The sequence below is a fragment of the Aphanomyces invadans genome, assembly GCF_000520115.1.
Source record: "Aphanomyces invadans strain NJM9701 unplaced genomic scaffold supercont1.20, whole genome shotgun sequence".
Taxonomy (NCBI): domain Eukaryota; phylum Oomycota; class Saprolegniomycetes; order Saprolegniales; family Verrucalvaceae; genus Aphanomyces; species Aphanomyces invadans.
In genome coordinates, this window is record NW_008580165.1 from 957,144 (window position 1) to 973,530 (window position 16,387).

Consider the following 16,387-nt stretch of genomic DNA (forward strand, 5'->3'; position numbering starts at 1 on the left):
CTCACGACATCTCGTCCCATGCTGGCGTCGTCTGGCGCAGTTATTCTTGGCACGTTCGCCAAACTCCGCCGCCTCGCTCCATCTTGGCTATAATTGGGAGCCCGTCTCTGGCTTCATCGCGCGAGTAACGGAGGAAAGGCATGACATACATTAGCCATTGATTGGATAAAATTCGTCCATTTCGACCAAGAAAAAAGACTTTCTCGTGTTTCTTCGCATCGGATTGGCTGTAAATCAACAAATGCTTTGACCAAGTGGGTGACACTTGGGCCGAGCCCCTACTGAAAGTAAAAAACGCACGGTGCATCGCATTTCCGACGACTCGGGCACGACGCGATGGCCGTACGACTGGAGCACATCCAGGAATGGATCGCGTCCACAGTCAACACTCGCATGGACGGAGACCTCCTCAACCTCCTCAAGGACGGACAGATCCTATGTAAGCTCGCCAACTCCCTCAACGCGTCGATCCGAATCAACAAACTCAAGACAACGTTCCACTCCAAAGAAAACATCACTGCGTTCCTGCACTGGGCGCATCGCATGGAAGTTCCCGAGCAAGATATGTTTACCGCCGACGACCTCCTCTGGGGAAAAGACGTGTCGATTGTTCTCCGCACGCTCTCCGCCTTGTACAACATGTTTGCCGAGGAAATCCGAGCGTCGATCCAGTATACTCCAAGTATGTGCCAGAGCCAAGCATCGTATCGCTCCAACAGTGTCGCGTCCGACGGATGGTCGAGCGACGACTCTGGCCTGGGAGACCTTCACGACGACAGCGCGGACGAGGAAGTTACCGACATCGCCGAAAGCATCTTTGTTCGAGCGAACCGGTCGTCGTCCAAGTTCGATGCGTTCATGAATCAAATTCCCCTTGCGAACTCTCCTCCAAAGAGTAAGATGGCCGCATTCTTGGCCAAGACACCCGTCACTGCACCTGTCGTGATTCCCGCGCCATCGTCGCGGAATCAGTCGGTGGATTCGAACCGCCCTCCGTCCAGGAGACAGTCTGTCGAATCACGGACGGACAGGAGGCCATCCATTGCCGACGCTCCGCCGTCACCCATACACTATCACATGTCAAAACCTCGAGGACCTCCCAAGAGTTGCGCTCGAAGCCCAATTCGAGCCAATGCGTCCACTCCGCCGCCGCCCCAGCCGAAAGCTCCCGAACTGGTTGCATCGAAGCCGGGTCTCCTCCCAAAGTCCGCCGACCCCCGCGCCAATCTTGCGAAATTGCTCATGCAAAATGCGCCAGTCAAGGCGAGAGTGCCAGATGACGACGACGACATGATGACCCCACCGTCCTCGCCAAAAGTTCACACTTCTCTTCAGACACCTAAATCGACCACCCCACCAGTTGTTGAGCAGGTGAAACCCGCGCCGATCTCGTTGACACCTGCATCAGTTCCTTCCACAGCAAAGACAGTAACCACAGCAATGCCAACTCCAGCGGCACCAGCTGTGCCCAAACTTACTCCGATTGCTCTGAAGCCAACTCCGATCTCTACCCCTCCGAAAGAAGCTCCAATCCCAAAGGCCACCCCTTTACCCGCTGCGCAGGTTGCAGCCAAACCCGTCAATAAACTGGCTGGCTTTTTAGCAAAAGTGCCGAGCACCGCTCCCGCCGCGGCCCCCTCGGCTGCCCCGGTGTCGAAACTGATGGCATTCATGTCTTCGACGTCCTCGACCTCCTTCAACCCTTCCAAGCTCCGGCCCCCGTCAACAGTTCCAACGATGGCCCAGCCAGTGAAAAAGTCCAAGCCAGTCTTTCGCTGTGCTCGCTCCACCGGTTCCTTCAACTGGGTACGCGAACGTCGCACATATGCTCCGTCCCACCGCCCCAAATTTGATAAAGAAGGCAAACGCCAGAAGTTCATGGCCCTGCAAGCCGCGATCAAAGCGGAACAGAAGGCTGCTGCCGCCCACGCGAAGAAGGGCAAGAACACCCCTGCGTGTGTTCCAGGCATGCTGTGCTACATCCCAGACGAGGCCGAGACGTGGGTACTGGCTGAAATCGAGTCGGTCGACACTCGTCGCAAGCACGTTCGAGTGAAACTTGCACATGACACGAGCAATCGGACAATCGACCTGAAAGACGCCGACGTGATTCGCGCCATCGGTGGCACGCAAGCGACCGAGATCGACGCGCTTCCGCTCGCGATCGCGCACCACGAGGGGGTCGAAGATATGCGGAATCTGCGATTCCTCAACGAACCGTCCATTCTGTACAACCTCAAAAGTCGCTTCGAGGCTGCAAAGCCATGTACGTTCCGAGATATCGGCCCAAGTGTGTTGACTTTTTGTTTAGACACCTACACGAACGAGATTGTCATCGCCGTGAACCCATATCAATGGCTCGGGGCGCTGTACGCTGACCAGCTGCATGAAAAATACCTTCATCAGCCCAAAGAGTCGTTGCCGCCCCACGTTTACGCGACGTCGACCCGCGCGTACAAGCAGATGATGCAGCCGCTGGACAAGATTCGGAACCAAAGCATTCTAGTCAGTGGCGAAAGCGGAGCCGGGAAGACCGAAACGACAAAGATTCTCATGCACCACTTGGCTACGATCGCTGGGGGCCGTCAAGACGCCACCATCGCGCGTGTGATTGATGTGAATCCATTGCTCGAATCGTTCGGGAATGCCAAGACGTTGCGAAATGACAACTCGTCTCGGTTTGGCAAATTCACCCAGCTCCAGTTTGACCGCCAAGGACGACTCGAAGGCGGCCGGTGTGAAACGTACTTGTTGGAAAAGTCCCGCGTCGTATCGTTTGCTGACGGCGAGCGCAACTACCACATCTTTTACCAGGTGCGTCCCGTTGGGTTGGACCTTTGTCTTGATCCAAGTCGGGGTAGCTTTTGTCAGGACTGTCGTGTGCCGATCAAGCCAAGCTGCACCTGGACCCGGCACATGCGTACCATTACACGGGACACTTGAAAGACATGCAGATCGACGGCATGGACGACGCCGCGTGGCTGAAGAAGACGGAGAAAGCTCTCGGTCTTATCCACATGGACGGCCCGTTGCAATGGCACGACTGGATCGCGGTCGGCAGTGACTCACTGGGATTTCTCTCTAGGACGCTGTACTCGGTCTTGGCAGGTATTTTACACTTGGGAGAAATCACGTTCACTGCGACGAGCGACACGACGTCGGCGGTCGCCAAAGGCAACAACACGTTGGCACTTGTGTCTGAACTTCTCGGGCTCCCTACCGCCACGATTGAATTCGCATTTTGCAACCGCACGATCGCATCCAATCGCGAGTCGGTGACCGTCCCGCTCAACGCCGTGGAAGCTGCCGAGAACCGAGACGCACTTGCGAAGGCCATCTACGCCAATTTGTTTGATTTTCTCGTCCAGCGCATCAACACGGCGATCGCGGTCGAGTTGGCGGCGACGCAGATCGGCGTGCTCGACATTTTTGGGTTCGAGGACTTTAAACACAACGGGTTTGAGCAATTTTGCATCAACTACGCCAACGAGAAGCTCCAGCAAAAGTTTGTCAAGGACGTGTTTTCGTCTGTGCAAGACGAGTACGTCCGGGAAGGGCTCGCATGGGACCACATTCAGTACGCCGACAACCAGGACATTCTGAACCTGATCGAAGGCAAGCTCGGGATCATCAACCTCATGAACGACCACCTGCGCCAACCGCGAGGCACCGAGGAAGCGTTGGTGAATAAGTTTCGCACGAACGCCAAAGACAGCCCGGTGATTGCGTTTGCCAAGGTCAAGCGGACCCAGTTCACGATCAAGCACTACGCCGGCGCGGTCACGTACGAAACAATTGGGTTCATGGAGAAGCACCGCGACGCGCTCATGCCAGATCTTCTCACGCTGGTTCAAGCGAGTTCAGTCTCGTTCGTCGTCGACCTGTTTCCGAACCCCGAAGACGAAGAGATGTCGAATTCAGGTACAAGTGCTTCTGCAGGCGAAGTTATCCCGCCCATTATTCAAGCATGGAACCTTCGTCGCAAAGGCGGTGCGACAGTAACCAAGTCCAAGGATGAAGAAGTCGTCGAGAAATCGTTCGGCGCTCGCCGGAAGGCTGTGCCTCCCAAAACACTCGGGCAGCAATTCAAAACATCCCTGTCCAAGCTCATGGAAACGATTGAAGCGACGCATGTTCACTACGTCCGTTGTATCAAGCCGAACGCGGTCAAGTCCCCCACCGAATTCGACAAACCGATGGTCGTGGCGCAGCTGCGGTCGGCCGGCGTGATCGACGCCATCCGCATTTCCCGAGCCGGGTACCCCAGCCGTCTCTCTGCCCACGAACTCGCGACGCGGTACTCGCTCATGTTTCCACCGTCGATGGTGCAACCCACCAACGTCCAAGATACGTGTGCAAAGGTCCTGGCCAAGATGGGCTTCCACATGCCGGTTGAGTATCAAATGGGCAAGACGCTTGTGTACTTCAAGGCGGGTGTCCTCGAGGAGCTCGAAACTCTCAAGTCCGACTTTGAATATGAGCAAGCCACAATCATCCAGAAGATTGTCCTGGGGTTCCTGGCCAGGCGTCGGCTCGATCGAAAACTACGGGCGGCTGTGACGCTGCAGGCATTTGGCCGACGAGTGTTGGAGCAAAATTTCCTCCACAACATGCGCCACCGGATTGTGTCGGTGCAAGTTGCGTTCCGCCACCGCAAACTCCACAAACAGTTTGTGGCAAAGCGAGCTGCAGCAGAGGCCGCGGCACTGGCCGAAGCTCAAGCTCAGGCCGCAGCTCGTCAAGCGCGGCAAGAGGAAGCGCAATTGGCGATGCAAAACAGAAAGCAACTGGTTTTGCCGCCCAAGTTGGACGACACCAACTGGGTCGATACGTCCCCGCGGTCGAGCCACTCGACACCACTCACGTCGCCCGAAGCTGCCACGTCCGAAGAAAGCTTTGGATGTGCGCTCACGCGAGCCAAACAAGCCGAGTCGGACGCAAAGCACCTCATGCAACGTTCCGATTCCATGCTGGCCGCAAACAAGTCGTTTGAAGCGGAAGCGATACGGCTCCGTGAGCAAGTGGACCTCTTGACCAAGGAAAACGAACGGCTGCGGCAGCTGCTCAAGGACCACAGGATCCACCCGGAGACGGGCGCATCCACGTCGTCGTCGGGCAAGTGGTTGTGATGACGATGAAAGCAACGTGCGCACTCGTCTCGAGCTCCTATTTAAACACTATTGCATCTACCATCTCGTGGGTCTTATACTACTCGTGGCTCTTTCTCGATTCGGCGACGAGGTTGGCAAATATACTCTGCTTTTGCTTGAGCAGCATCGTGGGCGAGTCAAATTCGACGGCGGACCCGCGGTCCATGACGAGAATTTTGTCCGAGTCCATGACTGTGTGGAGCCGATGGGCGATCGTGATACACGTGCAAGCAGCAAAGACTTGACGGACACTTTGCTGAATCAACCGGTCCGTGTCGGCATCGATGGACGCCGTGGCTTCGTCCATGACAATAATTTTGGACTGCTTCAAGAGGGCGCGCGCAATGCAGATGAGCTGCCGTTCACCGACGCTAAAGTTGGCGCCTCGTTCGTCCACCGAGTCGTCGAGACAGGTCACAGTGAGCTGCACGCGCTTAAGAGCTACCCACAGCGCATCGTCCGCGCACCGTTGGAACGGATCGATGTTGGACCGCAACGTGCCTGAAAAGAGCACCGGGTCTTGTGGAATGATTGAGATCTGTTCGCGCAGGTCGTGCACCCCAATGGACGAAATGTCGATGCCGTCCACCGTAATGCGACCGCTGTGAATCTCTGCGAGGCGCATCAGCGCCACGACCAGGCTAGACTTTCCAGCGCCAGTGCGCCCGACAACTCCAATCTTCTCGCCACCTTGGATCGTGAAACTGAGCTGTCGTAGTACTCGTGGCATGCCCACGCGGTAGCGCAAGTCGACACACTCAAACTCGATACGCCCTGTAAAACTTGAGTTTCTGTTCAGGACGAACGAGAAGATGAAATACCTTGCTGCGGCCACGGTGGCGACTGCCGCACGTCGCTCCGCAAAGAACCCTCGGTGGCCATGACAGAGTACGCTTGAACGCGCTCGACGCTCACCATTTGCGTCTCGAGCTGACTCAAGTACCTCACCGACATGTTGAGGGCTGGCGTGACGGTGAATGCGTACGTCAAGGACACGCCTGCAAGTCCTGCAAACGCCGAAGACGTGTGGCTGTGATGCAGCACGACGAAGAGAGTTGCTAACGACGCGACCAATGCACCTGCGATAAGGTTAACAGGTCGTGCGAACAGAGCGACCCACGTACCAGACACTTCCAGACGCAGGCCAAGCCAGCAGTTGGCTGAAAAGTTCAAAAAGCACGCGCGCTGGTTCGAATCGAGCAAGTCCATGTTGCGCTGAACGAACGAAGGCTCGACTTTGTAAGCGCGAATGGTTGCAAGGCCGTCCAGAGTTTCGCCTGTCAAGGCATTGATGGGCGACCGGGATATCGAGTCCAGACGCTGCAGCTCGCGCGATGTTTTGACAAAATACCGCAGGGACGTGGCATAGAACCACATCAACGGCACGAGCGCCGTGATAAACCATGGCGTCACGACGGCGATCGTGGTGAGGGTGGCCGCCACGCTGCACACGGTCGTGAGCACGTTGGCCCACGTGGACGGAATGTCTTCGTCGACAGCATAAATGTCTTTCGACAATCGATTCATGATGCGGCCAAGCGGCGTCGCGTCGAAGAAATACATCGGTGCACGAAGCACTTGGCTGGACATGGCTTGAAAAAGCGCTTTGCTACCTTGTAGGGCAGCCAGGTACAGCCCGAGGACCCGGAGGTAGAGGAGGATTGCAAATCCCACATGAAGCCCAATAAACACCATCACGGCTCGGCGATGGCTTGCAGCGTCCAGGCTCTGGTCTTCCGTGGACCAGTGGCTTAGCCAAACCGTGGCTGCGACGTTGGTGGCTTGCGCGAGCGCAAAAACCACCATGACTCGTACAGCCACCCATGTGCCGCCGCAAGCTTGAATCCAAAAGGCAAATACCGGCCATGGAACGTCGCCGGTCGATCGATCTTCGTTTAACACGATCGTCGATGGTTTGTCCGCTATCTCGCTGGAAGGCACCCGAACCAAGGCATGTCCTGGGGTGGTTCCAAACTCGTCGCTGTCTCCTTCGTCATCCGATTCTTGTGGTGGAGGAGCGTCCGACACTTTATACTTCGTCACCATCGACGCCAATGTGCCGTTCGGGACCTCGAGAACGTTCGAGTACGTTCCATGCTCGACGATGCAGCCTTGGCTTAGAACCATCACGTTGTCGCAGTGTGGAAGGATCTGGAGATTATTGGTTACCATCAGGACCAACTTCCCTCCCAGCATTCCACGAATGCACTCTTGGAAGATGGTGGCGCCAACATGAGCATCGACTGAAGCCAAGACGTCGTCCAGTAAGTAAATGTCGGCATCTTGGTACACAGCCCGTGCCAGCGCCACACGCATGCGCTGCCCGCCGCTCAAGTTCATGCCTCTCTCTCCAATCTCGGTGAGGTCGCCGCCAGGTAAGATCCGCAGATCCGCTTCAAGACAGCACACCCGAACGACGGCGATGTACCGACCATACTCGTACGGCAAGCCAAAGCAAATGTTGTCGCGAACGGTTGCATTCTGAATGAATGGCTGCTGGGCGACGTAAGCCACCGATCCCCGCACCGCAACCGTGCCTGGAATTCCAGTTAGTTGACTAGGCAGACCGTCAGTACCTTTCGTGCATGTGGCATCACCCAAAAACCCAGACAACAGCGTCGACTTGCCACTGCCGACCTCCCCAACGACAGCGAAAATTCCTTGGTTTTCCAATCGAAAGGACAAATTCGAAATGATATCGTCCATCGCGGATGCACGACGCTTGGGTACCACCGGCTGCTCCCATGAGAAGGCGGCGCCGTCGACAAGCAATCCAATGGTTTGGAGCGTCCCGCATCCGACCGGAGTTTGCTCTGGTTCCAAGAGAAATGCTTTGAGGCGTTGAAAACTCACGTTCGCTTCAACGATCGCGTTGATGACGTTTGGCAAAACGAAGAGCGGGTATCGCATGATGGCGATCAGCGACAACGACGTGAGAGCAGTCAATGTGTCGATGGAATTCCCAAGCAAAACATACGTGGTGAACGCGGCGATCGTGACCAACGACGGCACGCCGTTGAAGAGCGACGTGGATGCAGTGCGAGCCATGAGATACGATGTCAGCTTCCCCAGTTCGTCTGCGCGAAAGCTTGCAACGCGGTTCGCAAAGTGGATTTCCCACGCCTGCAACTTGAGCACTTTGATGCCGCTGAGGACCTCGTAGCACACCTTGACCCGACTGTCCCTCACTTCCATGAGCTGCTTCTGCAGAGCGCGCATGACACGAGCGATGCACAGCGTCACAGGAATCACAAAGAGAATCACCGCTAGCCCTGCAAACGCAGCAGTGCCAACGTGGCAGCACAGCAGCGTGCACGATGTGGCGATGAGGAAAGGACCGTACCTAGCAAGTACAACGTGGTCACGGTCAAAGGAAGGGTACTGTGGCGTACCAGATCGCATGCAGATCCGCCAAGAGGTCTTGAAGACGCTGAGCATCAATGGACATAAGGTTTGTGATTTCGCCAGCCGAGTGACGAGTCATCGCCCCGACCGAGAGAGCGAGACTCTTTTGGTACACAGCCGTGACAATGGCCGATCGAACGAGCAAACCAGTCTCAAAGACGAGGTACAGATAGTTCCGAAAGCACAAGGACTGCAGGATGCCCCCTACAAAGACCAACCCGACGTAGACGAGCCCTTCCGACACAAGGGCAGTCGGCGTAAGGAGGAACGCGATCACGCGCTGCAACACAAAGGGACCAATGAACTGGAGAGTGTCGCGAATGAATCGGAGGGCGCCAGCAGCCATGAATTTCGCTCCAAACGCACGAAAGAGTGCAGCAGCAAGACTGGGCGATGTCTTTTGAAGCTCCATGTCCCAACATTTCCTGAAACGCGCGGAGGCAGCGTTGGCCCGCAAGTCTGGGTTGAGTTGGAACAAGTCGTCCATTTCGAGTGGTCGCTTGTTGCCGAGTTCCATGACGGGATTCATCCAAGTGAAGAGCATCATTTGCATGCATCCTTCCTTCTCAGGGCACGAATTACCCAAAGGCGCTGTCCGCGGCAGCAGCGGTCGCTTTTCCATTCCTCACGCCCCTGGAACCACTGGTTCGTCTGTCAAGCCAACCCGTGAAGGGTCACTTCAACATTGTTCTTTTTATCCATCTACACCTTAGATAGGTCGTAAGAGGGATATCAAGGGCTCAGGAAGCGCACATGACGAGGAAGGCGACATCCACGAGAGAGTCGAGCGAGATGCAAGATGCGTGGGCATGAGGCGCACCCTGTTACGGCGGCCTGAGCCAGAGTCCGCCGGGGCGACAGCGCCATCGTGCATTTGACCACCCTTAGATTAAAAGACGAATACAAACGTCTCGAACAAATATTCCGGATAAAATACTTTATCCGGAAGTGGGCATGTCGTCCCAGAGCGGCTCATTTGGCATGAGTGCGATTTCCGTCGAAGATGTCCGCGTCGATAACGAGAATGGACGGACGGACGATGGCGACGACGGAATCGAGACGATTGAGACGGTGAAGGTCGATCCAAAGCCTATCACGACGTATGTTACGTTCATGGACTTATATCGACGGAAGAAGAAAGCTATGTCGCTTGAAGACATCGTTGAAAGAGACAAACGAGTGCAATTTGACACCAGAGACAAGTCAAGCACGTTTCGATATGGTGCTGACGAGCTGGATGTACTTACAGAGTCGTCGCATACATACTCGGCGGCGTGGTCTCGCCAAAAGCAGCTTCAAACACTCAAACAGAATCGAATTGGCAAGCCCAACAAGCGCTTTCCATCAGGAACTTCAATTCAGTCGTCTGCCATACCATACTCACTTCCCACGATTCCAATCTCTGCGTACCATCGTGTTCACCAAATTCCTTGGGAAAATGCGATCTTGTGGGGAGACGAGTCCGACACAACGCCGCCATTTGTTCCCGAAGAAGACGAAAGCCCGTTTGAGACAGGGATTCCATCGAGTGCCCAACGCACTCAGACAAAACGTCGCCAATCTCCAGTGTACCAATTGTCAAGCTACGACTCCGCGGCTTTCGCATTTCCCGACGACGACTTCGACATGACCAAGCCACGACAGTATCGATGGGAAATGCCCCGACGACCAGCTACCGCAACTACGAAAGCGTCATCCTCATCTGAAAAGACAATTCTCCCATGTGCGTTGAATCCGGCGCTGTTGGACTCATCGTGGCAGGAAGCTATCGGGTGGGACGATACTGAGGACATGCCGCCATCCCGCATCCTTTTGGACGAAAATGACGTGCATTTGATCTTGTCCAACCCGCTCGTGGAGAACGTGCGAGCGACCCTCCGCATCCCACAGCGCAAAATGGGTGCGATCGAGATCAGGAAGGAGGAGCTCAAAAAGCAGATGAGCGACAAGAATACCCGTCTCGACGTCGTACGTGGCAACTTGGAATGGGGACAGCAAACTGCCGAGAGTCGATTTGGCGAGATGAAGCGCAGCAAGGACCCGCGTATCATCAAGAACATGGGTCACGTCCACCACTCGCTCCCAGCGATCAAACTTAGCTTGACCAAGCCGGAGTTGCCGCTGGCCAAACTGAGAGAGTTCCATCGACCACGCGGCAAGTTTAAGATTCATGAGCGAATGCCTGTGGTCAGCGCCAAGAACGCCGAGAAGAGCAAGAGTGTCAAGGTGGCCGACGCCGATCTGAACGACCCAACGTTGTCCCAAATCAAGAAAACATCCGACCTAAACCCGACGGCGGGAGGAAAGCTCATGCTGCTCGAGTACACGGAGCAGTATCCCCCGATGCAGGCGAACCCTGGCATGGCGTCGCGAGTGTTGCACTACTGGCGTCCACCCGACACTCGAGGTGAAGGCAAGGCGGACGAAGGGGCAGGGAAGGGCAAAGAAAGAAAGAAGAAGCCCCATCCGCCAACGGTCAGCCTTGGCGAGGTCGTCACGCTGGGCGACAACGAAGACTCGCCTTTTGTGGGTGATGTGCCCGCAGGCAAGATGGTCACCTCCCTAAACTCGAAACTGTTCAAGATTCCTATCTTTCCCCATTCACCACGCCCGAACTTCCTCGAACCATTTGCCGACGATAAGTACGAGATTTTTCTGGTGGCGCGGTCCGTATCGAAGAAGGGGAAGGGCGCATCGACCATGTACATCATGGAGCTCCCGATGTTGTACTTGGCTGGACAAGTGGAGCCCCAGATCGAGGTGCCGGCCCCGAATTCGAGAAGCGCAAACGACTTTATTCGGCCGTACATGTCGTTCCACATTCTGCGTCTGTTCAAGAAGACGAGTGATGGCGAGCGCTTGAAGATCGAAGACATCACGCGAGCGTTCCCAAACCAGTCTGGCACAGCCATTCGAAAGCGGATGAAGGAAGTGGCGACATTTGAGCGCGGAGGAAACGACTCGGGATGGTGGAAGCGCAAGCAGTCGTCGGACGTGATCAGTGAAGAAGAGATTCGCGCAAGCGTGTCGCCTGAGTCTGTTTGTCTGTACGAGAGCATGATGAGCGGTCATCAGCGCCTGTTGGACATGGGGTTGACGAAGCAGTTCACCCCGACTGGAGTGCAAGCTGCCATCAGCCAAATGACCAAGCGCCTCAAGTACCGCGAGAGTTTGCTGTCGTCACGCATTCTGGTGCCGCAGGGTTACACGGGTCGACACCTGGCGGAAGAAGAGAAAAAGCTGTGGAATCGAGACCCCGTGCTGGTGACGTTGCGCAACGACATTCAGATCGCTCGATCTATCAACGAACAGCTACTGCTGACGCCGTGGAATTTGACGAATGGTTACGTGGAGTGTCATTTGCAAGGCAAGGGCTCGGGTATGTTGCAGCTCGGTGGTCTGGGTGATCCGTCTGCGCGTGGGGAAGGGTTCAGTTTTATCCGCGTACCTCAGTCGCGTGCGAAGAAGAAGGAAGAAAACGAAGAGCTCGCAGTGTCTGAAGCTGAAGTGCAAAAGGCGGTGGCCGCGGTGACGGGGACAACAGCAGATTTACGAAAGCTCAAGATGAAGGAAGCGGGAGATGTGCTCAAGAATCTTGGGATGGCTGAGGAAGACATTCTAAAATTGCGGCGATGGGATCGTATTTACATGGTGCGAGAGCTGAGTACTCGTGCTTCGGCGCACGGAATGGCTGGTACCCTGAACAAGTTCGTCCGCGGGGCGCGGAAGTCGCTGAGTGCACAACAGCAGGAGTACCGACGAAAGTGCGACGTGATTTATCTCCGTCAGTTGGAAGTGCTGAGCTCAACGGAGCATGACTTCGAAGACGACAGCGAAAGCGGGTCGGACGACGACGATGACTTTATTGAAGATTTGGAAGACGATTTGCTGGGCGATGACGTCGCCACGACAAACGCGACTCGAGGCCCTCAAGGAATTTTCAAAGCTGGCGGGGGCGGGTTGACTCGCACCAAGACCACCATGTCCGAGCGAGACGACGCCCACGAACTGCGACGTTTGATGGAAGAAATGAAGAGTGGCGGCGGTGGGGTCACAGCTTCTTCGACAGGAGGAGGTGGAAGCCGGCTTAGCCGTCCTGAGGTTGACGCTTCCAACCTGCGCATCCAACTCAAAGCTAGCGGCATCAAAGACAGCTTGAATACTTCGATGTCGTCCATGACGTCGACCAAGGGAAACTCCGTCGCGTCATCTGCGATCCCATCCCCAGTCGATCCTGCGTCGCGAGCGCAGTCACCTCGGGCGGGAGGAATTCGTCAAGCCATCAAGCGAACGACCCGGATCATCGATGACGACGGCACTGAGACTGTCAAGATTGAATTTGTTGTCGATCCAAAAGCGATTGGTCGGTACAAAGCGGCTCAGAGTTTCAAGGAGCGCCAAAAAAAAGACGAGGAGCGAAACCAGCTCCGGAAACGCAAAAAGCTGGAAGGGGCGGAGACTGACAAGAGTTTACTGAAGAAACAGATTGCCGATGAGCTCAAGCAGCTCAAGAAGAAGGAAGAAGCAACGAAGGGATATGTGGAAATGCTGGAGAAAGGCCAGGACGTGGCCGCCGGGGGTCGCGGGGCCATCAAATGCACAGCTTGCGGACAACTGGGTCACATTCGGACAAACCGTAACTGCCCTCTGTTCATCGAGTCCAAGACCGACCCACCACCCAAAAGCGTCAAGTCGGACGCCCCGTTGAAATTGACGCTGAAGAAATCCAACTTGGAAGACATCATGAAGGAGGACAGCAATAGCTTGACCCTGAACCTGACCAATCTGCGTGAAGGCGCGCGAAAGCACCAGATTGAAAAGAAGCGCAAGCGATTGCAGGACGTGGCTGAAAGCGCCGAGATTTACAAGAAGCAGTATGGCTCCAAGGACAAAAAGACTGAACATATTCGACTCCCGATCGCGCGGCTGAATGGTTTGCTGGAGAAAGTTCTGTTCAATCTCTTGGGAATGCCGGAGAGCGCGCTGTTTCGCGAGCCGGTCGACGGCAGCTTGATCCGCGACTATTACAACATTATCAAGCGACCGATGGACCTAAAGCGGATGCGCGCAAAGATTCGAGACCTGGAGTACGACTCCATGCGGACATTTTTAGCGGATGTGGAGCTCATGGCGACCAACTCGAAGATGTACAATGGCGAACTCAATCCAATCACAAAAAATGCGTTCAAGGTGCTGGAACGGGCCAAGGATGACCTCCAGCAGCTCAATACGGACGGCGCGTTGCATTCGCTGCAAAAGCTAGCCCGAACCCAGTCGGTGTCGTAGCCCGTCGTGTTGTTCGAATACAACTTGTACCGTCTGGACAACAGGGTGTCAACCGATCCGAATTACCCGACGGTGCTCATTTGCACCAGCGTCTTGGCGCTCCATCGAGTGTTGGAAGGAAATAGCATTTGACCACTCGTGCAGTTTGCTAACTCGGTGTGCTAAAAACGGATCAGGTGGAAAATGTCGTGGAAGAGTCTTTATGTGCTAAGACGCTGCCTGCTGCGACAGCCGTTCAAGTCGCCGCCGCTGCTCCGTGAGCATGAATTGAAAGTCGAACTCGCCCGGCACTTGACTCAGCGGATGGTCCGCTTCGCCGCCCATGTACTTGGGGACATACTGGGGAGCCATGAACTCTTCCAGTTCTTTCCCAGGATGCTTCATGAACTTGGCCTTTTCCCGAAGTCGGACGGGAAGCAGAGGTGACAGCATGCGCGTCAACGTTTTCACCAGAGTGGTGAGTGGCCCGATGCAAATGGCGCCGATGCGATCGGGGTAATTGCCAGAACAGACCTCCATCAGACCTTTCATCAGCCGAATATCCACTTCTCGGTATCCAACATCTCGACAGTCGGTCACGAGCGTAAATGTGGTCACTCCCGGCGGCATCAGGTGCTTGATTCCGAGCTCGATCATAAACACATGAGCACGGATCTCAAGCGCAGTGTCCATCTTGCCCCAATTTTTGAGCTTCGGTCGCGTCCAAATGATAGGTCGGTTGTGGTAGTCGTACCCAAACCAGTAGAACGAGCAATTCGATAGCTGAGGCAAGATCTCGTCCATCGTGATCGTGGCTGCACCGTACGACTGCCGCCAAGCAATGCACCGCTGTAGTTTCTCTGCCGCATACGTCATGGTGCGATTGCGGACATTCAGGACGCTGTACAGGTAGTCGTCCTTGAAAAGAAAACTGTTTTCGTCCGTGATACTCAGCATGGTTCGGAAGGAGGCCACTCGAGCGAGCTCGTCGGCAGTCAACGACACAACAGGTTCAGTCGTCGCGATGGTCGTGGGGCTACCTGAGTCGCTCCACGTGGACGACGCCGTGGTCGACGGGATGGGCGTCTCGCCGGCGCGATTTTTGCGATTTCGGAGCTGATTTGGCGATGGCAGGTCGACCGATGTCGTGGATGGTGCTGTCATTCGTTTCGTCTTGGGCTTTTTGGTTGGCGCAGTTAGTTTGGCAGGGAGGTGAGCAGGTGCGGCAGCAGTGATGAGCGGGTCGTGGAAGTACATCTTGCCACCGACACAAAACGCGACAAGCAATAATTTCAGCCCGAGTGACATGGACTGGAGACTGTCCAGTAGCAGGATGACAAGGAACGAAGCCGCAAGCAGCTGCATGCCGTGGATTCTGAGGTCGTCGCGCCGGACAAGGTCCTGCCGGTATTTTTCTTCCTGGCACTGAATTTCCATCAGCGTCTCTTCCGCCGTCGGCGCCACCGATCGCGTGATGGACGACGACAGGACATACCGCTTCCTGGCGTTTTCAAAACTGTCCGTGTCGTTGTCCATTGGACTAAAGTATCCGCGGGCCAAGAGTTGGTTCCCCAGCACGACCGCGGCGTCTTCGTTAAGCAACCCAGCGTTCATGAGGCACTCCACGGCGTCCGTTCCGTAGATGCATTCCTTGAGCGTGAGCTCCTTTGCCGCGTCAAATGCCAGACCGCTCCGGTCCAGGTCCACCGCCGAGATCGACAAATCTTCGTTCGGACGAGGATCGTCGACAACGTACGAGATCTCGATCTCGGACAGCATGCTTACGAACAAGTTGTGCAGTTCGGGGCAGTAGTACCCGTTGGACTGGTTCTGCAGCGACTGTTCGACTTCGTCGTCGCCGTCGTCGGCGTCCGGCATGGTGTGGAACTGCTTTTGGAGGTTGACCTGGGTGCGCGACACTGTCTCGAAGAGGCAGTCGTCGTCCAAGAGGGTGTACTGCGACACCATGTGCTTGAAGTACCCTTCGTTCAGAAGCGTGTTGCCCAGGATCACCGCTTCCGTTCGAGATTTGATCCCAATGTGCTTCTGCAATATGTCTAGAACGTCCTTCCCACGAAGGAAGACGCTGCCGCGCTGAGTTTGAAGGTCATGGATGAGCCGCCGAGCAGTATCGATTCGATCCATGTTGTCTGCGGGAAGCGAGGTCACAGGAGCCTCCTTCGCAGAATTGGCCGCGACATCCTTGGCAGGGCAGCGGACGCGTTTGAGCTCAAGAATATTCGTTTGAATGGCGGAAATCCACTTTTGCTTGACTTGGGACGACGCCACATCAATGATCCACTCCTTAGTGGCGTGGTGTTCGTCATCGACCTCGATGACGCGGAAGCAGTGCAAATGGTCGGACGAAACCACTACCGTCTCGCACGTGGCATCCCGTAGCTGTACGCACTCCAAACTGCACTGGGACTTGGGACAGAAGAACGAGAGAGATGCGACTTCGAGGACCATCACGCGCGAGATCCATTGGTACTCGGACGCGCGGAGGAGAACTTTGCCCCGCATCCTGCCGCTCTACGAAATGGGTTCTTCCGTTTCGTCCCGTGTAT

General features: G+C 55.6%; 4 protein-coding genes across 5 annotated transcripts; 2 read left to right on the forward strand and 2 right to left on the reverse strand.

Moving 5' to 3' along the window:
• Window positions 1-295: 295 nt before the first annotated feature.
• On the forward strand, window positions 296-5,229 carry H310_09367. Of its 2 annotated transcripts, XM_008875423.1 has the most exons (4): window positions 296-2,266; window positions 2,312-2,814; window positions 2,862-3,037; window positions 3,086-5,229. In XM_008875423.1, exons 1-4 carry the CDS (start codon window positions 337-339, stop codon window positions 5,127-5,129), a joined length of 4,653 nt encoding a protein of 1,550 aa, XP_008873645.1. In that variant the 5' UTR covers window positions 296-336; the 3' UTR covers window positions 5,130-5,229. The 2 variants fall into 2 exon arrangements, with proteins under 2 accessions (XP_008873645.1, XP_008873644.1); XM_008875422.1 differs by having other exon boundaries at window positions 2,862-5,129.
• H310_09368 (hypothetical protein) lies at window positions 3,461-9,224 on the reverse strand. Its single transcript, XM_008875424.1, has 5 exons — window positions 8,543-9,224; window positions 7,727-8,493; window positions 6,275-7,687; window positions 5,972-6,229; window positions 3,461-5,924 (listed from the first exon to the last, which is right to left on the reverse strand). Exons 1-5 carry the CDS (start codon window positions 9,175-9,177, stop codon window positions 5,209-5,211), a joined length of 3,789 nt encoding a protein of 1,262 aa, XP_008873646.1. The 5' UTR covers window positions 9,178-9,224; the 3' UTR covers window positions 3,461-5,208.
• A 312-nt stretch (window positions 9,225-9,536) lies between these two features.
• Window positions 9,537-14,034, forward strand: H310_09369 (hypothetical protein; the record flags this gene model as incomplete). The annotated part of the gene is made up of 1 exon (XM_008875425.1): window positions 9,537-14,034. The coding sequence occupies one exon, from the start codon at window positions 9,537-9,539 to the stop codon at window positions 13,839-13,841; it is 4,305 nt and encodes a 1,434-aa protein (XP_008873647.1). The 3' UTR covers window positions 13,842-14,034.
• H310_09370 (hypothetical protein) lies at window positions 13,959-16,384 on the reverse strand. The gene has a single exon (XM_008875426.1). It carries the CDS (start codon window positions 16,341-16,343, stop codon window positions 14,049-14,051), a length of 2,295 nt encoding a protein of 764 aa, XP_008873648.1. The 5' UTR covers window positions 16,344-16,384; the 3' UTR covers window positions 13,959-14,048.
• Between the last annotated feature and the right edge of the window lie 3 nt (window positions 16,385-16,387).